Source organism: Salmo trutta, chromosome 4 (assembly GCF_901001165.1).
Source record: "Salmo trutta chromosome 4, fSalTru1.1, whole genome shotgun sequence".
Lineage (NCBI taxonomy): Eukaryota > Metazoa > Chordata > Actinopteri > Salmoniformes > Salmonidae > Salmo > Salmo trutta.
In genome coordinates this window covers 50706074-50728670 of record NC_042960.1, presented here as the reverse complement: position 1 = coordinate 50728670, position 22597 = coordinate 50706074, and the positions used below count along the sequence as shown (strand labels likewise).

General features: G+C 42.8%; 2 protein-coding genes across 2 annotated transcripts; both read right to left on the bottom strand.

Annotated features, from left to right (window-relative positions):
- Positions 1–1616: 1616 nt before the first annotated feature.
- Positions 1617–4842, bottom strand: LOC115193042 (uncharacterized). The gene is made up of 5 exons (XM_029752029.1): positions 4598–4842; positions 4444–4497; positions 2657–4270; positions 1843–2469; positions 1617–1721 (listed from the first exon to the last, which is right to left on the bottom strand). Exons 1-5 carry the CDS (start codon positions 4746–4748, stop codon positions 1717–1719), a joined length of 2451 nt encoding a protein of 816 aa, XP_029607889.1. The 5' UTR covers positions 4749–4842; the 3' UTR covers positions 1617–1716.
- A 742-nt stretch (positions 4843–5584) lies between these two features.
- Positions 5585–22354, bottom strand: LOC115192536 (tetratricopeptide repeat protein 39C). The gene is made up of 14 exons (XM_029751154.1): positions 21621–22354; positions 16836–16884; positions 15658–15786; positions 15066–15180; positions 14480–14840; positions 11159–11327; positions 10290–10383; positions 10053–10160; positions 9824–9933; positions 9583–9706; positions 9133–9230; positions 8893–8997; positions 8158–8196; positions 5585–8035 (listed from the first exon to the last, which is right to left on the bottom strand). Exons 1-14 carry the CDS (start codon positions 21761–21763, stop codon positions 7946–7948), a joined length of 1734 nt encoding a protein of 577 aa, XP_029607014.1. The 5' UTR covers positions 21764–22354; the 3' UTR covers positions 5585–7945.
- Positions 22355–22597: the final 243 nt, after the last annotated feature.

The window sequence follows — 22597 nt, the reverse complement described above, 5'->3', positions numbered from 1 at the left end:
TACCTCAGCTTGTTCGTCAGGCTTTCATGCCTTAGCTAGCTCGTCAGGTTCTCAAGACTTGGTGGGCTCGGGAGGCTCCCATGCCACTGCTGGCTTGCCAGGCAGCTCGTCAGGTTCCTGCGCTTCAGCAGAGGTGACCGGTCCGTTCCTGATCTCAGGGATCGTCCCTTTTGTCGGCATCCTGCGGCTGGAGCAGCGCATCAGGGAGAGGTTACTGTGTCATGTATACTCCCTCTCCGGCCTCTAGGTCACCAGGCTGCTGATTATTATGCACACCTGTCACATGCACCAGCGCTTCATGACACTCACCTGGACTCAATCACCTCCTTGACTACCTTCCCTATACCTGTCACTCCACTTGGTTCTTTCCTCAAGTGTTATTGACTCTGTTCCATGTCAGTGCATTGTTCGGGTTTATGTTCTGTTTATTTACTAAACACTCACTCCCTGTACTTGCTTCCCGACTGTCAGCGCATTCGTTACAAACTGAAATTAAGCTAACTATCGGAACTTTAGCAAGCAGGAAATGGCAGAGCAATTTCTGCATAGTGCATCTTTAAGCAGATGTAAACCAATGCATAATGCCAAAGATTATGAATATACTGACAAGATACATCTCTCCGCCCTAACAATGGGAATCATTGTCCACAAAGCAGCACAGCGGGCTGTCTTGCTCCTGCCTATCCATTCTTTGAATTGGTGGATACATCTAATTATTGTAATCTTCTTTTGAATATTCAATGAGGGTTGTTGACGTCAACCGCCTGTATTCAATGGAGAGACGCTATGCTACTAGCCTCACATCATGAATATGCGTAGCGATCTCGACATCTCAGATATAGTTGTCCAGTGTCACGTGTCCTACTTATATCAGTACACCCGTAAGAACTTAAGCATTACAAAACTTCTATTAGATCAAATAAACCTCACGTAGCAATTAAGCCATCCAATTTTTTGGGTTACCAAATTCAACACTCATTGACCTCCATGCAAAAACTCCTTGCTTGCTGGGCAAAACAAAACAAAAAACGCCACCTGCTGGAGGGAGACAGGTTTTCCGCCAAGTTGGGTCTCCCTTTTTCTTCCTCTCTGATAATGCTCACCCCCATGCAGCGTTGCAGTCACACTTGCAGCTCATTTTGGGTTTCAGTTACGAGGTGAAAATACCTGCTGGCACTAAAATCCAGAGTCCTATTCCCGAAGGGGAGATGAATAATGGCCTTCACCCAGTGATATTTAATTTCTACTGCTTGTGTTTCATCATAGATTTACTGAACAAAATCAAACTACCTAGCTAAATTATCTAGCTAGGCTTTCATTACCCTTGTTTTAGTAAAACAAATCCAAAGGGGTTGCCAAGGGAATCCTTTTCAGTTGGCGACAATAATTCATAACACTGTAGCTTGGTAAAGGTAGCTAATATTTTAACAGTTATTTTACCAGGAACATTGATGTTTATTTCAAAATGTTTAGACTATCCTCATGAAATTGCATTTATATGAATAGGCCTACAGAAAATATATTTGAATTCTAGTTCTGGTGATTCAATTCTAGTTCTTCTCATTCTACTAGTTCAATGGGTGCAACTGTAGATCGTGACATCACAACTCAAAATATTTCATAAGATAGCTATGTTTATTGCGGAATGTTGAAGGTGTTCAGTATGTTTTCAGGAACAAATTAAATACGTTGTTCATTCCTGGCGATGTGCTGTCATTAACCTGCAATTAAGACAAGAATGAGCTGAATAAATTAGAGATAAAATGAAAATCTGAACAAAATGTCACACTTATTCCAAGACACATTCTAACAAATGACAGAGAAATAAAAGTTTTTATATACCAGAATAATTCTGCTCATTTGGATTTTCACCCATTGGCATATTACTGGGCTCTCTGCAGTGATTTGTTGTCCCTTGCCGGTCGCCTGCATGGGCCCTCACATTGAAGGTGGATGACATTGCATTTACAGTTCCACTGTGGGGACCACACCTGTGGACAGAATCATAGGCAAAACCCTGGGGCTGCATGGATGATGGGGTAGGGCAAAGATAAGAGGCAACACCGTGAGTTGGGCTGTTGATCAGTGCATAGTGTGGAAGGATCACATCAGGGGCAGCCTGGTAGCAGGGATGGTCTGAGGATTTGACTGGCATGTAGGCACCACTCATGGGGCAGAGGGTTTGAAACAAGTTGGCACCACACATAAGTATGTGATGGGAGCTGAACCGGGGCCCAAAGTCCTGGTGCATTGGCAAGTTGGCCTGGTCAGGGAGGTAGCCTTGCTCTTGCCCACGGCCAATCACAGTCCTAGATCCTCCTGGGCAAGCCACAGCTGTTGGCATCCCGGCCATAAACTCAGGGCGTGCCAGGTGGCAGAGTCTCCAGCTGGTACCACATGCTTCAGGTCTAACATACTGGCACTCTGGCATGGCCGCAGTAGGCGCTGTGTCACATGGCCTTTGTGAATCTACAGGGATGATAATAAGAGGAGATTTGTTAGGGGGGTTAATGTCACACAATATTCATTTTAACTTAAAGAAAAGAAATAACAACATGAAGAGTGATGAACTACAATTGATACATTAGGGTCAGTATGATATAAAAAAAAGAGCATTCTATATTATCCTTTCACAACTATCTGCTATTCAACTTACCTGCTTCTCTGGACCAGCTGTGAATGAACTGGGGTTGTTGTGGTTGGACATACATCTGTGTCACTCCCATAATGCTTTGGGAGACCAATGGAATCATATATGGTGTTCTTCTGCTCTCCTCATTCACATGGAATGCTAGTGCATTCTGACCAGTGCACTGATGCATGTGGGCAACTGGGGCCTGGGGGATTGGCAATGAAGGGGGTCTTGTTTCCTCCTGGGCCAAAAATGGGGGATGAAGCAGAGTGGCTGTTGTTTCCTGTGGAGCTGGTACAGATGGATTTGGTAAACTGGGTGGCACAATAGGAGGGTAAATTGATCGGAGGGCCTCTATTTCCTCTGCCTTGGAGGTCTTTTTTTGCACTGGTTGTGAGATGGATGGGCACATCACACTGGGGACTGTAATGGCTTGTGGCATTGAGATAGATGGTGGGCTAAGCAATGGGAGTGCTCCACTTTCTTGAGCAATGGAAATTGTTGGGAGCCCCAAACAGAGTGTATTAGCCTCCTGTCCAGCTGAAATAGGAGGATACACTAAACTAGAAGCACTTATTTCTTCTGCTGCTGAAACACGTGGTGGCATGAAGGTGGGTGGGCCCATAACATTGAAACCTGTCATCTCATCTGACACCTTGGGTAAAATACCAAAGTTCACCCCATTCATTTGATCCACTATCAATTCATTCATGTAGGGGTTGTAGGCATTTGCATCAGGTAATGCTGTACTTATGTCCATGTGCTTGTAGAAAAAATTGTCTCCAGGTGAAAGTGGATTCCAACCAAGTTTGGTTAAGACAGCCCTATTTCCACCACCAAAAAGCTGAGGGTCCTCAGTCACCACTAAGGGCGTGACCAATTTGGTGGCTGGCTGATCTTTGACCATTTGCGATGGGGCTGTAGGCGGGGTCAAACAGGGTGTGCAGTCAGACTGGGGGTTGCCCGGTGCACCAGTGACAGCACCACCAGCTGCTGCTCGAGCATTCCTCATTTTCTTACCGACTGATGAGTCTCTCTGAAACACTATAGTCTCCGGGACGTTGTCTGACTGCACCACAATCATGTACTCACAGGGCACAGAAGGTGTCCTGATCAGAACAGCATTGGATATGAGATCGATCTCACTCAGTGGGACCCTCTCGAAGAGAGCTGACTCGGTTCGCCGGGTCCGGTCTGAAGCAGCAGAGTTGATGTCACCGTCAGCCGTCATGCAGTCGGTGCTGGATTTCCTGCGGAAGACGACTACATCATCGGTCTGCTCTGCTGAGATGGGGTGAGGGGACACGTTAGAGATAACTGTCTGCAGAAGGCTCTGAAGGCCATTGTCATTGAGGTATTGGCTTGCTAGGGAGGTTACTTCTGAAGCTTCATCGGAGTCTGATAGACCAGGCAATGTTGAGACGGTGTACAGAATGTCCTGGATGTGAATCCAGGGCTGCTCAGCACCCTGCTCCTCCACTCCTGAAATACTGGGAAGGGTTGGGAAAATCCCAACCGGAGGGTAAACTCCACATGGTTGGACATATGGACCACCAGAAGAGACTGCTGTGGCACTTTCATTCTGAACTGCCAGTGGAGCAATCACAGTTCCAATGCCATGACTTGGTAACTTAGGCACTATAAAATTAAACAAAATATGATTGACTTGTCAGGTGTTAAATTGTAATTTCTTAAAAAGCCTGATTTGTAAGTCACATTTATTAATGTCTTTATTACAGTACTCTTCAGGTAAATGTTTTGGTACCTGGTCATGGCCTTATCATTATGGACTATTATCTAGTTAGGCCTACCTTTAGTTGCATTGAATTCTCTCACGAGGGCTTTGATAGCAAGAGTTGGATTTTCTGTCCACAACATAGCAAGAAAATATGTTACTTCAGTTTTCGAAACAGATTTCATCCTATGTTGAAAAAAACGAATGCTATTCTCCACAAACATGTGTACCTGTCCTGAAGCGCAAGAGCTCAGCAAAGTACAATTGAGCAAACTGTGAGATGTAATCTGGCCGCCTTTTCACTACGGCCCGACTGAGGCCTTCCAAAAGCGTCCTCAAGCCCGGAGGCACGTTGACTTTGGCGGGATAGCTGTAGGACATCTCGGCTTTAATGGAGCATCACCTCATAGAGAGAATTCTCCTGATGGGAAATACTATATCAATTAAATCAATCAAATACATCTGCCTATATTAACGTATATAAAGAACCCGTCAGCTTCAGATACTTTTTTATGTAGGTTGACTGTGTTTCAACTTTTGTCTGAAAAGGAAATGAACTTACTCTGCTAAGAAACTGTCCACTTTTCAATTCCCGTATTACAAACGCAAAACAATATGATGTCAAATTAACAATGCAATAAAACGGTTAAACGAATTTCGAAATAAGCAGTTCGTCATAATAACGGGCGTGGTCCACATGGGAAAGGCATTATGCGTCAGCTTTAGATCACAACGCATGGCATCTGAACTTGCCTCCCGCCTCCTCCATATGGTGCCAACTAATCAAAGAAAGTATTATTTTCTTCATATGGGCATAAATTAAACTACAAGACCGATGTTATCGGTATTACAATATACTGAACAAAAATATAAACGCAACATGCAACAATTTCAAACATTTTACTGAGTTACAGTTCATATAAGGAAATCAGTCAATTGAAATAAATTCATTAGGCCCTAATCTATGGATTCCACATGACTGGACAGGCAGGGGTGCAGCCATTGGTGGGTCTGGGAGGGCATAGGCCCACCCACTAGAGAGCCAGGCCCAGGAAATCAGAATTAGTTTTTACCCACAAAAAGGCTTTATTACAGAAATACTCCTCAGAAAATATCAGGGATTTTTTTATTTCAGCTCATGAAACCTGGGACCAACACTTCGCATCTTGTGTTCATATTTTTGTTCAGTGTAGAAACAGCTCATTTGAAATGCTGGATTAATTGACACTCCTTTATTGAACAGTTTGTAGATCTCTTTAGACACCACACAGGACCACCCTGTTACAATTGAACAATCTCCACATCATCCTCTACAACCTCACAACGAAGTGGATAGAGCACATTTCTAAGACAGAAATGTCCCGTTTTTATTTGTTGGTATACATAAAATGACATTTAACTCATATCATTACATGTCATTATAAGATACTTTGCTCTTACAGCTGTGGACTTACTTTATACCAGCACTTTATGGTCACACTCAGTAGCCAACACCTTTACATCACACCAAATCTTACATCCCTTTACACAATCACAGGAGAAGATGGGAGGTCACTGACTGACTTCAGTGTAGATTAAAAAAAAAGTGTTCACACCCATCCTTGAACATGAAAAAGAGCCCCACTTTAAATGAAACACAGCATATTGAAGCTTTCACAAGACATTTACTCTAAGGCCTATCTATATAGATTCTTCAGAAATCATTCATAAGAATATGCCCTTTTTTATGAAGGGTGGAAAAGAGTTATTCTCAATTTAGCACGCACAAGATGTAAAGACTGTTTATATCACCCTTCACATGATTGGGGAGTCCCATTGGGCGGCGCACAATGGCCGTCATTGTAAATAAGAATTTGTTCTTAACTTACTTACTTAACTACTTGAATGTAGTATGAATTAAAGCCCATTTATATCACCCTTCATGTAGTATGAATTAAAGACCGTTTATATCACCCTTCATGTAGTATGAATTAAAGACCGTTTATATCACCCTTCATGTAGTATGAATTAAATACCGTTTAAATCACCCTTCATGTAGTATGAATTTGCTAATGAAAGATTTGTGCTATGTAGTGCTTGTACAAGTAGTTAAGCATTTGTTATTCATTTGAAGTGGGACAAAAAAAAATGTAAAAAAAGTTTGTGACAGCTAATCAAACTTCCAGTGTAAAATGAGCACTCTTCTTGCTTGCTTGTTATTGCTTGGAGACCATACCTCAGAGTGATTATAAAAACAGTGATACAATACCCTGCACTTTCAATTTAGTTTGTGACTGTCTTGAATGTTTCACTCATCATCAGTGTGGCCTGATAAAAAAGCCTGATCAAACTAAAATGACAGAATATCAAGCTTTAATGTCCAGTTTGTACAGTAACCTAAAACCTACCATGATTATTACAATGCCTGTAGTTAATAAGGACCTTGTTGGATTTTGTTAAAAACCAGAGTAAATATTAATATAAATGTCTTCTGTTGTCATCCAAAGTATCTCAGGAAAAAAATGTTCCGATTCATAGTACACAGCTGTAGAAAAGGATCTTTCAGGTCCTTGGGTCACTAATAATACCCCTGCCATTGCATGCATAGTGTGCAGATCAATGCCCACTGCTTGTAAACTAAAATAAATACTCTATAACATTGTTTGGATATTGCATTGTGCAAAAATGTCACAAAACATTTTAGAAGTGCATGTTATTTGTAAGCTAATATGTGAATGTCAGAATGTAAAAGCAATTTCATACTATTCAGAATTCAAGGTACCGACACTAATATTACAAGTTTTCACTGCATGGTATAGTACACTCTGTATGGCACACTGCGTAATACAATACTACAAGGTAGCAGGCCACTAAGTTCTTGTTCCATCATTTAGGGGGTTTTTGTCACCATAAAACTTCACTAATACTTTCTCATTGCAGAAAAATGATCTATGTTTGTTGGCATCAAGACAAGCAAAGTAGGGCCATTTAATCTAGGACACATTTCTGAAAAACCAGAGGCGATAATTGTATGGATATTGGTCAATAAAAGGGTACTACAGCAGCAACAACTAATACAATCAAGAACCTTTGTCTTGCCTTGTCACATGAGGCAAACACAAAGACAAACAATTGGCAAATAACCATTTGACCACTTGATTATGGGTTGTAATCGAACATCTCTTGTACATGTCTTCCCAAGAACATGACAAGAACACAAAAGACAAGGTTACTTACGGTTTAACTGTACTGTTACTACATGTGGTCAAGAAAACCTGACAATGAGAATAAGGTGTGCCTCTTCAAGAAGTTACCTGTATCCTATGTACCATTATGTATGGTCTAAAGAATGGAAGGAAGGTTTGCAGGGCTAAAACCCTCCACTAGATTAAGAAGAAAATGGTACTCACTATGAAATTGTTGGTTTATTGTATTTGGATGTGTAAAACATCAATCAAAAAAAGGGTGAAAAAACAATTTTGTCTGATGAGTGTCATACTGTGGTTTTGAATAGTAAAAGCCATGCTTCCCATATCATCAAATTCACAGCTGGAGACGGAGTCGTTGCCTCATCATTAGTCCTCCAGTGGTGGGCGGGGTCATTGGGGTACCACTTCCTTCAGCGAGGCCATGGCTGAATGGATGCGCACGTGAAGCCTGTTCTCAAAGTCATAGCCTGCATAATCCTCCTGAGAGGCAGAGCACAGAACACATGATGACTTCACAATCAGAATGGACTGTGTTACGTAGTCATTTCAAAGCCAAGCGGAAAACCCTAACCATTTATATACATGTCATCTGATAACTGTACCTTTGCCTGAAGCAGAAATGCTCTCCCTTTTCCCACCGTCTGGATAGAAACACAATGCAAAAAAACAGCTCATTAGTCCATCGAGATTAATACTTTAATACAATTTTGGACACAGACATTTACATTTTTACATTTAAGTCATTTAGCAGACACTCTTATCCAGAGCGACTTACAAATTGACACCCACATACACATACACGCACACCCTGCATCCAACTGCTGGCAGCATACCACCCTGCATCCAACTGCTGGCTTGCTTCTGATGCTAAGCAGGGTTGGTCCTGGTCAGTCCCTGGATGGGGGACCAGATGCTGCTGGAAGTGGTATTGGAGGGCCAGTAGGAGGCACTCTTTCCTCTGGTCTAAAAAATATCCCAATGCCCCAGGGCAGTGATTGGGGACACTGCCCTGTGTAGGGTGCCGTCTTTTGGATGGGACGTTAAACGGGTGTCCTGACTCTCTGAGGTCATTAAAGATCCCATTGCACTTATTGTAAGAGTAGGGGTGTTAACCCCGGTGTCCTGGCTAAATTCCCAATCTGGCACTCATACCATCACGGCTGTCTAATCATCCCCAGCTTACAATTGGCTCATTCATCCCCCTCCTCTCCCCTGAAACTATTCCCCAGGTCGTTGCTGTAAATGAGAATGTGTTCTCAGTCAACTTACCTGGTAAAATAACGGTAAAATAAAAATAAATAAATAAATAAAGATTGTCTGAGTTGAGATATTCTCACCTCTGGCTGGGCAAGCAGGACACATCCAAGCTCATAGCAGGAGTATGGCTGCACATAAGAGTTGGTTTGTCGACCAAACTCATCTCTGGCAGCCAGCTGGAACGACTAGATGGGAGGAGAAAGACCAAAGGAAAATCGAATGACATAATTGAACACAAATACATAGTGAGTTACATAATTGATTGTACTGGCATAAGATAATGTAATCACAGTACAATAATGTGCTCGGGAACAAATGACCTGGATGGCATCTTTATTATTTCCATGACATTTGTGGATGGAACCGAGAAGGAGGTTTTTCAGACCTCTGCACGATGCGTCATCCACACTCTGTAACACTGAAAAGAGAGGAGACAACGGACTCTATTTAATCCGTATTGTGGAAGTTCAGCGCTAAAGCCCAATTGAAATATAAAGGCAGTGTTCCCACGTTGGCCGAGACTGCATTCAGGATGTCAGCGCAATCGGAAATCCCCTTTACATTTCTATCGCTCAATCTGAAAGCGATATTCAGCGATACAGACTGAACAAAGCCCAATGTCTCAAAGACAGAAATGGTCAAATACTTCACAACATTGGTCAGAAATGTTCAAATACTACACAACATTTAGTACAGTGGTTTGCACCCCATTGTGTCAAAGGAAACTCCTTGACTTGGAGATCCCCCTCTGATAAAGCTCCAGCCCTTACACTGATTCATGAGCTGCAGTTTGGAGGAGGAGCAGTTGGGCAGAGCCTTCCACAGGTACAGCACCTCTATGACCCCCAGAATGCACAGCTCTCTGGTGGGAGGCATCTTCCTCAGTCTCTCTGCCTGCAGTAGTGTGGGGGCAGAGAGGCCATGGTAGAGAAAGGGAGAGGGTTCATGGTTATTCGTTTCACAAAGAGTGGATAAAGATATGGTAAACACATCTGGATGAAAATGACCCACCCGCTTGAGGGCAAACTGCTCAATCTGGTTGTTCTTCCTCTTGAACAGTTTCTGGACATCTTTGAAGACATCCTTAGCACCATCTAAATCCCCTGCAGCTCCCTGACATACTTTACAGGGGGGGGGGGGTAGAGTGTGAGATCATGAGAAGATGATGATGACGATGACAAGATGATGAAGACGATGACAATCAATGGTCCACACGTTTCTGGGGCAGTGGCTCTCTCACCTCCAGTCAGGTAGGCATAGTAACACTGTGACCACCGGGACTCATTCTTCAGCCTCTCAAACGACCTAAACGCATCCTCAAAGTTCATCTCGATCATACTGCACCAGCCTGAAGTCAAGACAAATGGGTACAACAGAAGGATTTGGCTCTCAGCAACTGTAAACTGAATGTACATGATGAGTGTCTGCATGTGTGGGTGCTCATTTGAAAGTTGGCATGAATGTCAGGGAAACATACCGATTTCATAGAGACACACGTGCTGGATCTCTCTTTGGTCTGATGCCAGCTCTAGTGCATCATGGAAGGACACCAGAGCACTGTTAATTTGGCACTGGAGATAGATGGGATAGAGATAGAATCACTTTACACAATTACGAGCTAGGGTTCTATAAAATCCGCAACAAGGAGAATGTGGATGGAATCACGGAATCCAGACAATCCAGACATGCATTGAACTTAGTAGGGAATCAACTAAATGTATTGAACGTTGTTTATCATAACACAAACAGAATGCAACTTTCTAAATAGGCAAAGAGAATTCCCCGTCTGTGTATGTGTGGTGCGCGCCACTTTGTGCAGCCGTTAGCGAGTGTTTTGGTAGATGGAAAGGCTTTCCTGAAATCTACAAAGTACCTGTCAGAATTACCTGTCAGAATTATATCATGATTATCTGTGTAAATCCAGTGGGTACTTGTTTTGCAAACTCTACCATCACTCTACCAAACAACAGCCTCTTGCAAGGTGAGTGCTGGAATTAAAGGGGCAACTATCTAAAAATTAAAATAAATTAAAAATACATTTCAAGACCTCAAAAGTAGTCTCCTGATGTGGTTTAAGCATTGTTGTGGACTTAGAAAAACAGCTACATTTGATATTCTATTAAAAAAAGTGTGATTTTGAGAGTGAAAACCAGGGGGAAATGGAAACCCGGAAAAACAAAACGGAGAGAACGAAATTTTGGAAAAAACAAAATGTAATTAGGCAAAAAAATCGAATGGATTTTATAAAACCCTAAGCTACTAAGAGCTACAACAACTTACTGTATTGTACAACGCTAAGCGGCAACAGACTGTTATTTCACAGTCAGATGACCCCATCATGCTCACCTCTAACCTCTGAACCCGTCCTTTAAAGAACATGAAGAGGGAGGAATTGGGGTAGACCACAGCCTTCCTCTGGAGAATGGCCTTGGCCTCCTCCAGGCCTGCCTGAGTGTCAGAACCATCCAGAGCAAAGAAAGGCAGCACTACTGTGTGGTACCACAGGAGGGCCAATCTGGGCAGAGAGAGGAAGCAATCGGGTTTATTTGTGAGACAATTCAAGATGTTTTTATTATATATCAATTACTGTACATTCAAGTTTGCTAGATAGTTAATATGAAACATTGACTTTCTTGACAAAGAAAAGCTTTGTAAAGATGGCATATAGAACAAAATTGTAGCCCACTGCAGTAATTTGGTAAAACACCATCTCACTTTCATAAATAGCAAATGGTAGTTTCTGTCTCAGGGCCTTTTTTCACCACTAGCCATTCTAATAAGCATGAACCTGATTATCGCTATTCTTAGGTATACCTACTTCTTACGTCATGAGTATTCCCCATTCAACTGCCACTGACAGCACGCAATTGTACTCAATGTGTCCTCAATTCTCTATGACTTCAAATATTCCCATTTGACATATTTTACAACAAACACCTGTCCCTGGTTTCATGTATTATACAATGAATAAATACCCTATGATTATAATATGCCATTATGGTACTTAGGAAATATTACAGAACAGATGGCCATGTATGAGACAACAGGAACAAGCACTGTGCCAAGAGCTGAGAAAGAGATGAGCTGGAACACGTCAGCAGAAGCTGATCATGCAGAATAACACAACACCTCACCACCAATCAAATCAACATCAAGACCTGTGCTCTGCTTTTCTATCAAACTATGACATCATATCTACGTATAGCAGCTCATTCAAGCAGTAAAAAGAACTGACAGTGACTTGAACATTATGAACTGTTGGGAACTGACTTTTAAACGTGAAAATATGAAATATCATTATTCATGGCACCGATGCAGAGGGGAATGTATGACGTTTACATTCTACCAGGATATGTTATTGTCAGACATGAGGGATCCTATGGGAGGAGAAGAGACGCAGTCTGGTACGAGTCAACATGACAGCTGTGAGTTGGGGAGGAGTGAGCACTTTGGGGCCGAAGTCAGGTCAGATAAAGTGAGGAAGAACATATATCACTAATCTTCTGGTTAGCAACAGAGGTGTATTGGCTGTTCAGATGTGTAGGAGGAGACTCAGTATAGGAGAAAGGTTAAATATCAGTGCTTGTGTGAATATGTCTTTTGTCTTATGCAGCTGGGTGATTAAACTTGGTTTAAACTTCACTAATCGTCTGTGAGCTTTACTAGGTTCATTTAAAACCTAACAGAACATAATCCCTTTCCTTTCCTCATTAGTTGAAAGTCCTTCCCTTCAGTTATGAGTACGGGCTCGATTCAATCTGTAGCACTTCAGTTCAGCGTTATAACGCGATTGAAATGTAAAGGTCATTTCCAATTGAGCTGAAGCATAAATGAGAGTACCAGCTGTTCTGGATGACTGTGTGATAACGCTTTCGGTAGCCGATGTGAGCAAGACCTTTAAACAGGTCAACATTCACAAAGCCGCAGGGCCAGACGGATTACCAGGATGTGTACTCAAAGCATGGGCGGACCAACTGGCAGGTGTCTTCACTGACATTCTCAACCTCTTCCTGACGAGTCTGTAATACCTACATGTTTCAAGCAAACCACTATAGTCCCTTTGCCCAAGGAAGCGAATGTAATCTGCATAAATGATTACCGCCCCGTAGCAGTCACGTCGGTAGCCATGAAGTGCTTTGATAGGCTGGTCATGGCTCACATCAACAGTATCATCCTGGATACCCTAGACCCACTCCAATTTGTTTACCGCCCCAACAGATCCACAGATGACGCAATCTCAAATCGCACTCCACACTGCCCTTTCCCACCTGGACAAAAGAAGCTCATCACTAAGCTAAGGACCCTGGGACTAAACACCTCCCTCTGCAACTGGATCCTTGTCTTCCTGACTGGCCGTCCCCAGGTGGTAAGGGTAGGCAACAACATGTCTGGAATGCTGATACATTTACATTACATTTTAGTCATTAAGCAGACACTCTTATGCAGAGCGACTTACAGTAGTGAATACATACATTTCTTCCCCCATACTGGTCCCCCGTGGGAATCGAACCCACAACCCTGGCGTTGCAAACACCAGGCTCTACCAACTGAGCCACACGGGATAACAACACAGGGGCCCCCCAGGGGTGTGTGCTCAGGCCCCTCCTGTACTCCCTGTTCACCCATGACTGTGTGGCCAAATATGACTCCAACACCATCATTAAGTTTGCTGACGACACTGATTACCGACAACAATGAGACAACCTATAGGGAGGAGGTCAGAAACCTGGCTGTGTGGTGCCAGAACAACAACCTCTCCTTCAATGTGAGCAAGACAAAGGAGCTGATCGTGGACTACAGGAAAAGTTGGGCCGAACAGGCCACCATCAACATCAACGGGGCTGTAGTGGAGCGGGTCGAGAGTTTCAAGTTCCTTGGTGTCCACATCACCAACAAACTATCATGGTACAAACACACCAAAACAGTCGTGAAGAGGGCACGACAAAACTTTTTCCCCCTCAGGAGACTGAAAAGATTTGGCATGGATCCCCAGATCCTCAAAAACCTATATAATAGGCGGTGTCAGAGGAAAGCCCAAAAAATTGTCAGAGACTCCATTCACCCAAGTCATAGACGCACGGCAAGCGGTACCGGAGCGCCAACTCTAGGACCAAAAGGCTCCTTAACAACTTCTACCCCCAAGCCATAAGGCTGCTGAACAATTAATCAACTGGCCAGCGGACTATTTACATTGACCCCCCCCTCCATGTTTTGTACAATGCTGCTACTCGCTGTTTATTATCTATGCATAGTCACTTCACCCCTACCTACCCCCACCCCTATGTGCAAATTACCTCAACTAACCTGTAGCCCTGCACACTGACTCGGTAACGATACCCCCTGTATATAGCCTCATTATTGTTATGTTACTTTTTATTATTTATTACTTTAGTTTATTTGGTCAATATTTTCTTAACGCTTCTTGAACTGCACTGTTGGTTAAGGGCTTGTAAGTAAGCATTTCACAGTAAGGTCTACACTCGTTGTATTCGGCGCATGTGACAAATAAAGTTTGATTTGATTTGGGAATATTGCCTTTAAATGTCAATCGCACGACAACGCAGATCTTCAGCGCTACGGATTGAATCAAACCCTAAGTCTATCTCTCTCTCTCTTTCTTTCCTTGCACTTCAGCCCTCTAAGAAGTGATTTAATACTCCTACTCACGTAGCTAGCGGCGCCTTCATGTCCTTACTCTCACTGGCATACATGAGGGAGGACAGACCCTGGAGACGATCGCCAGGGAAACCCAGCAGGTTGATGATCTTGAGCAGGTGTGGTGGTACCATGGAGATGCAGAGATGGAAGAGGCCGTAGCCGAAGCTGACGGAGCCCTTGAGTCGGTCCAGGGCCTCTGCAGTCACAGCGCCCTCCACTGGGGTGTTGTGGTTGGCCTGGTCTGAGGACAGGTCCTCCTCATGGGAGGAACAGCGCCTCACACAGGTCTCCTGCAGCTGACTGATGTCACTGTGGCACTTATTGTACATCTTCCAGGCTTTACGGAGGATCCAGCCTCCTTTTATGTACGCTGTTGAGGAGAAGATACTGTAAGAGTCAGTCCAGTCAAATCCACTTAACTCTCATGATTCCTATTTTACTTGCAGATGTTTCCCAAAATTAGTAGACTGGAAATAATCATATTACATATAATTGAATAGAAAATGTATGAAAAAAATACATACTGCATTGCCATCAAGCCAGCTACAGTACATCAGTAATTGAATGATTGTGGATTCAACAAATGATACATTACATGAGAGCTCCTGTTTGATGAAGGAGAGCACAGCGAGGTAGACCTGGCAGTCGGCCACAATGATCTGCCGCTGCAGGCGGTCCACAACCACGACCCCTGACCTCTGGGACTCCAACTGACAGACAGAAACACACAGCAGTCTGGTCATTCTCTGATCAACACTCAGCTAAACCATCATCCAGTCCAGCTATGTAATGAAGAAGCCCCCTGTGTTGATCATAAACAGGTCTCCATTCTATTCCTTCATTCTATTTCAGAGATTTACATGATCTCATAGTTGCCAATATCATTAAGCTCAATATAGAAGATCTTGACTTTGATTGTTGATACTGATACAGCTGGAAACAATGTGATGGTGTATAACCAGCAGAAATCAAGACAGAATGATGCGCGTTACATGACCAATCCCACTGGGCACGTCCCAATGTCTATTCCATATCGGTTCAATGTAATTTCCTTGAAATAACGTGGAAACAGCGTTGATTCAACCAGTGTGTGCCCAGTGGAATGTTGAGATATCCTAAACATAAATGCTCCATGTAAACAAAACCTCTCTGCCTGTCTGTCTGTCTGTAATCAGTCACCCACTCACACTCTTCTTGATCTTGTTCCTGATTGTCTCTATGACCCCAACGTTGTCACTCTCACACAGCTTCTCCGTGGTCCTCAGGTCGTCACACGCCGTCTGCATCTTCTCCTCCTCAAAGGTCATCATGGCATTCTGCAACGTCACACACACACAACAACAACAAACACATTGGAGCTTTTCAGCTAATGCTGGCACAGAGAAAACACTCATGCAAGTAATTAAAGAAATAAGTACCCAATTTTAATTTCATTGGGGTGTATTGTGAACAAATGTACGGTAATCGGATTGAAGGAGGGTTATAACACAGGGGTTACGCAATGGTATCACAAAGCAGGCTCAGGACAAAGAGCTCTTTCTAGGCCATAGCACACGGAGAAACACAGTGACAACCAGAACCTATTGTGTGTATCTGTGTGTTACGTGTCAGAGCCACACTCTGGCTTGGTCAAGAATCTCTTTGTTCAGTTGCCTTTTATCAAACTGTCAGTCAAAGACTTGCAATGTACGCCCTCATCCTTATATAAATATGTGGTTTTAATTTCAGATGAATTGAATGCTTTTTCACTGTGGCCTGTTTGTGTTGTCATTGACCCATCCCCACACACTATCCTTCCAAGCATTTTTTATTGCATGAGAGGGCAGAGGAGGATGACATTATCTCTCGCTTCATGGTGCTCCAACTCTGACATGAGGGGCAGTGACGGGGTCTGTTTCGTGACCATGCTGCAGAAAATCTCTGTCCCCCCCCCCCCCCCCCCGGGAGACAAACACATCACTGCAGCAGAGAGATAGCGAGAATATCCACAGCAAAATGCTTTTGATGAGCTGAAGATGCATCCATTATGGTAATGTATAAATGAGGGGAAATGGACAATAGTGGTCACGATGATGTAATCCATTAGACAAATTGGGTCACGTCAAGTCCTGACACCTCACCTAACTTACGCAGTGCATTGTATGGTTTATGATGGTGTAACGCTGCACACTAACATTGTTAGGAGGAGTGATTACATTTGCCCTGTCTCTCGTAGCTTGCATGCTTGTAGTGATGTCATGAGAGAGAATGTCAGTAGAGGTAGGACGTGAACCACCACCAGGGAAGTAAACTAGAGGTTATGGCAACCAATCGGTCATGACAAAACACCTGTCCTGCAGTCAAGATGCAGTGTGAGGAAACTCACCAGGAAGCTGACAAAACTGGCCCCAAAGCTCATCAGTGGACTGTGAGTCCTGAAGACAAAGGACAACATAGAGTTAATTTTTATTTTTTTGTTTCTTTTATTTCACCTTTATTTAACCAGGTAGGCCAGTTGAGAACAAGTTCTCATTTACAACTGCGACCTGGCCAAGATAAAGCAAAGCAGTGCAACACAAACAACAACACAGAGTTACACATGGAATAAACAAACATACAGTCAATAATACAGTAGAAAAAGTCTATATACAGTGTGTGCAAATGAGGCAATAAATAGGCCATAGTGGCGAAATAATTACAATATAGCAATTAAACACTGGAGTGATAAATGTGCAGAAGATGAGTGTACAAGTAGAGATACTCGGGTGCAAAGGAGCAAAATAAATAAAATAGATAACAGTATGGGGATGAGGTAGTTGGATGGGCTAATTACAGATGGGCTATGTACAGGTGCAGTGATCTGTGAGCTGCTCTGACAGCTGGTGCTTAAAGCTAGTGAGGGAGATATGAGTCTCCAGCTTCAGTGATTTTTGCAGTTTGTTCCAGTCATTGGCAGCAGAGAACTGGAAGTAAAGGCGGTCGAAGAAGGAATTGGCTGTCAAGGTTGTGCGCTACTGGTACGAAGTCAGGTGCAGGAGAGCAGTGAGTTGTGATCAGGAGCACTTTATTTGGCAGAGGCATAAAAAACAGACGCAACTGCGTCCAAAAACCTCCAGCCACAGGTAAAAGTAAACAAGCGCGAAAACACTCACAAATATACAAATGTATGACAAATACATACAACGGGTCAAAATACGATACCCGGGGGAAACCCAGTCTAGCGCATCACACTAAACACGTAACACAATTCCACACAAAGACATGGGGGGGGGGGGGGGGGGGGGACAGAGGAATAAATACATGCAGTGTGATTAGGGAATGTAAACCAGGTGAGCAGGGAACAAGACAAAACAAATGGAACAATGAAAAGGTGGAGCGGCGATGGCTAGAAAGCCGGTGACGTTGACCGCCGAACGCCGCCCGAACAAGGAGAGGAGCCAACTTCGGCGGAAGTCGTGACATTGGCTTTGGGGTTACCAGTGAAATATACATGCTGGAGTGCGTGCTATGGGTGGATGCTGCTATGGAAGGGAGCGATAGACACAGAAGCTGCATTTAGACAGGCAGCCCAATTCTGAAAATGATCTGATGTGAAAAGATCTGTTGACCAATTAGTGGGGGAAAGAAATCTGAATTTGGCTGCCTGTGTAAACGCAGCCAGAGAGACACTTACTTCTGCCTCATACCGAACATAATTCAAGAAAGCAGAGAAAACATAACCAGTGACACTTGAGTATCGACTAGGTAAAGGTTATGTTACTAATGATTAGAGGTCGACCGATTATGCTTTTTCAACGCCGATACCGATACCGGTTATTGGATGACCAAAAGAAGTCGATACCGATTAATCGGCCGATTTTTTTATTTGTAATAATGACAATTACAACAATACTGAATGAACACTTATTTTAACTTAATATAATACATCAATAAAATCAATTTAGCCTCGAATAAATAATGAAACATGTTCAATTTGGTTTAAATATTGCAAAAAAAAGTATTGGAGAAGAAAGTAAAAGTGCAATATGTGCCATGTAAGAAAGCTAACGTTTAAGTTCCTTGCTCAGAACATGAGAACATATGAAAGCTGGTGGTTCCTTTTAACATGAGTCTTCAATATTCCCAGGTAAGAAGTTTTAGGTTGTAGTTATTATAGGAATTATAGGACTATTTCTCTCTATACGATTTGTATTTCATATACCTTTGACTATTGGATGTTCTTATAGGCACTTTAGTATTGCCAGTGTAACAGTATAGCTTCCGTCCCTCTCCTCGCTCCTACCTGGGCTCGAACCAGGATCACATCGACAACAGCCACCCTCGAAGCAGCGTTAACCATGCAGAGCAAGGGGAACAACTACTCCAAGTCTCAGAGCGAGTGACGTTTGAAACGCTATTAGCGCGTACCCCGCTAACTAGCTAGCCATTTCACATCGGTTACACCAGCCTAATCTCGGGAGTTGATAGGCTTGAAGTCATAAACAGCGCAATGCTTAAAGCATTGCGAAGAGCTGCTGGCAAAACGCACGAAAGTGCAGTTTGAATGAATGCTTACGAGCCTGCTGGTGCCTACCACCGTTCAGTCAGACTGCTCTATCAAATATCAAATCATAGACTTAATTATAATATAATAAATACACAGAAATACGAGCCTTAGGTCATTAATATGGTCGAATCCGGAAACTATCATCTCGAAAAAAAAACATTTATTCTTTCAGTGAAATACGGAACCGTTCCGTATTTTATCTAACGGGTGGCATCCCTAAGTCTAAATATTCCTGTTACATTGCACAACCTTCAATGTTATGTCATAATTACGTAAAATTCTGGCAAATTAGTTCGCAACGAGCCAGGTGGCCCAAACTGTTGCATATACCCTGACTCTGCGTGCAACGAACGCAAGAGAAGTGACACAATTTAACCTGGTTAATATTGCCTGCTAACCTGGATTTCTTTTAGCTAAATATGCAGGTTTAAAAATATATACTTCTGTGTATTGATTTTAAGAAAGGCATTGATGTTTATGGTTAGGTTCAGTCGTGTAACGATAGTGCTTTTTTTCGCAAATGTGCTTTTGTTAAATCATCCCCCATTTGGCGAAGTTGGCTGACTTTGTTAGGAAGAAATAGTCTTCACACAGTTGGCAACGAGCCAGGTGGCCCAAACTGCTGCATATACCCTGACTCTGTTGCAAGAGAAGTGACACATTTTCCCTAGTTAAAAGAAATTAATGTTAGCAGGCAATATTAACTATTTTAAGAAAGGTATTGATGTTTATGGTTAGGTACAAGTCGGAGCAAAGACAGTCCTTTTTCGCGAATGCGCACCACATCGATTATGTGCAACGCAGGACATGCTAGATAAACTAGTAATATCATCAACCATGTGTAGTTAACTAGTGATTATGATTGATTGATTGTTTTTTATAAGATAAGTTTAATGCTAGCTAGCAACTTACCTTGGCTTCTTACTGCATTCGCGTAACAGGCAGGCTCCTCGTGGAGTGCAATGTAAAGCAGGTGGTTAGAGCGTTGGACTAGTTAACCGTAAGATTGCAAGATTGAATCCCCGAGCTGACAAGGTAAAAATCTGTCGTTCTGCCCCTGAACAAGGCAGTTAACCCACCATTCCTAGGCCGTCATTAAAAATAAGAATGTGTTCTTAACTGACTTGCCTAGTTAAATAAAGGTGTTAAAAAATAAAAACGGCCAAATCGGTGTCCAAAAATACCAATTTCCGATTGTTATGAAAACTTGAAATCGGCCTTAATTAATCGGCCATTCCGATTAATCGGTCGACCTCTACTAATGATAACTAACTGAAGGTAACAATATCATAATTGATTATCAATAATCATTACTGAAATTGTTATAACAATAACCATGCACATCTTCGCCACTACTAAGAACCAGATCTGTTTCACACATAGTGCTTTACAGAGGGACATTCAGTCCGTTCCTGTGTCTCAGCATCATCAGCGACTCGTGGCGGGAGAAAGGCTTGATTAACCAGAAAGCTAAAACTAGCACAGTAAGTGGCAGTTTCTCCCATTGACACAAACAGAGCTGGATTGCAGTGAGTGCAGTGTACTACCCTTCCATTTCTCTGTCACCATTACCCATTCAACTGTTGTATGGAATGTCAGGGCCAGGCTGGAATGCAGAGACTACTATTTAATTTCCTGTTTTGGGGTTAGGCTATGAATGGGTATAGTTTCAAGAGACAAGGATAGATTTACATTTAGACTCAAATGTAGATTTTCATTATGTTAAACCAACTCAGTAGCATTCATCTGCAGATTTAAGAGGAAATAGCGGGTTAAGCAAATAATACATAATCATAGCCACAGGTGCAAACATAATTTAAAGGACAATTATGCTTAACCATGGTCATACCCTGTTTGGCACCAGTGAGTTCTGCCAAAGAGAACAATAATGGCCTTTGTGTTGGACTTGGACAGTGTGTTTGGAGAATTACTGATGGCCACTGAGACTATAATGCTGTAATGGTACCAAAGCCTTGTATAGGCCTAGAATACAAATCGCCTGTAAGGCTCTGATGGATACCGTCTCTAAGGAAATATGCTGAGCGCTGATGTTTTATCAATATTTCTGTCCAACCTTCAATTTGCCGGGGGTTACATTTGTAGAAACTACCATGTAAATCCTTAATAATGCCTCAAGGTGATCATGCAGAGCTATCTGTCATGATTGCATAGGTAAAGAAATATGATGCACCTATACCTACGTACTGTAGGATCAGTGATCACCTCAAGTTGGGAGGGTTATTACAAGTACTTGAACAGGGCCTTGAAAACAGGTTGGTACAGTTCATCTGATGTTTGAGCACACAAAGGCACACCCTTTAAATGAATCACCTGTGCAATTCAAATAATTATTTAGCCTAATACAGGGTTTCCCAAACTCGGTCCTGGGTGCAAGTTTAGTTTTTTCCCGTAGGACTACTCAGCTGATTCAAATAACCAAAGCTTGATGATGAGTGGTTATTTGAATGAGCGTTGTAGCGCTAGGGCAAAAACCAAAACCAAAAGGGGGGGCGAGTTTGGGAAAGTCCGGCCTAATAGGCCTGCTGTGGGCAATGAGATCTGATGATCGAATGTTACTATAGGCTACATTTTATGAAATTGTGAAGAGCAGGAAAAGTATCTCACCTGTATTTTTTGAAAAGCTCGTCGCTCTCCCTGAATCCGTTGTTGAGAAGCATGTTGATACCTTGAAGAGCGAGTTCAGCGTCGTCTATGTGCTCAGCTTTCTCCTCTACCTGCTGCTGCTTGGACTGCTCTGGGCCCGCCATTGTTTATGCCTATCGTCTGCTGAATATAATGAATCAATTCAACATAGGCCAAAATGTGGTTTCAAATTTATTCTTCCCCGTAGACTATCCCACATTGGTTATTGATGATGGGACTGAGCCGACATATCCTTGCAAATGAGGTAAGAGACGCGTCTTTCCGGGCAAAATTCTGAAGCTGTAACACCGGTAAATTACTAATCGGCGCGCATCCAAGGTTCGTCCAAATGCACCAAAGGCACTATTTACATGCCATTTCTATGATTAAACTAGGTGTACATTCATCCAGACGTTTTGCTGTCTTGTCTGCCGCACGCAATGGTCGTCGTCAGTCGAAAAAATGGTTGTCGTCATAACGTAGGCTATAGCTTTGGGCTAGGTATGTATAGGCTCTGGGAGGTTCCAAAGATGAAACCTGCTGTGGCAAATCAGCATCCTGCCATTGCACCGTCTGCTAGCCCTGCCTGCGACTGCTGCCCATTTCCTCTCATCAGTACCTTTTCCAAATATGTCCTGCTCTGCCTCCAGAGTCCAGTCCTCAGAGAGGATTTGACGACAGCAACAACCTTTCACCTCACAGCCAGCCAATAAGCGCGCACTTGACTGCGAGCTTCAGAACAACAGCAGTGCACTGTCACATTAGAGCAGACGCCCACAAACCTCATCGCTGAAAGGAAAAAATGCCATATTTAGCAAGAAGGCATGCAGCTTGCAAACCTAGGAAAGATATCCTCAGCATAATGTGCAAACGTGCATAACTTCAGTTTATTTCAACTCCCAGGCTTGAGTTTAGAATAAGATATCTAAGAAAAAAATAAATATATATACCATATTCTC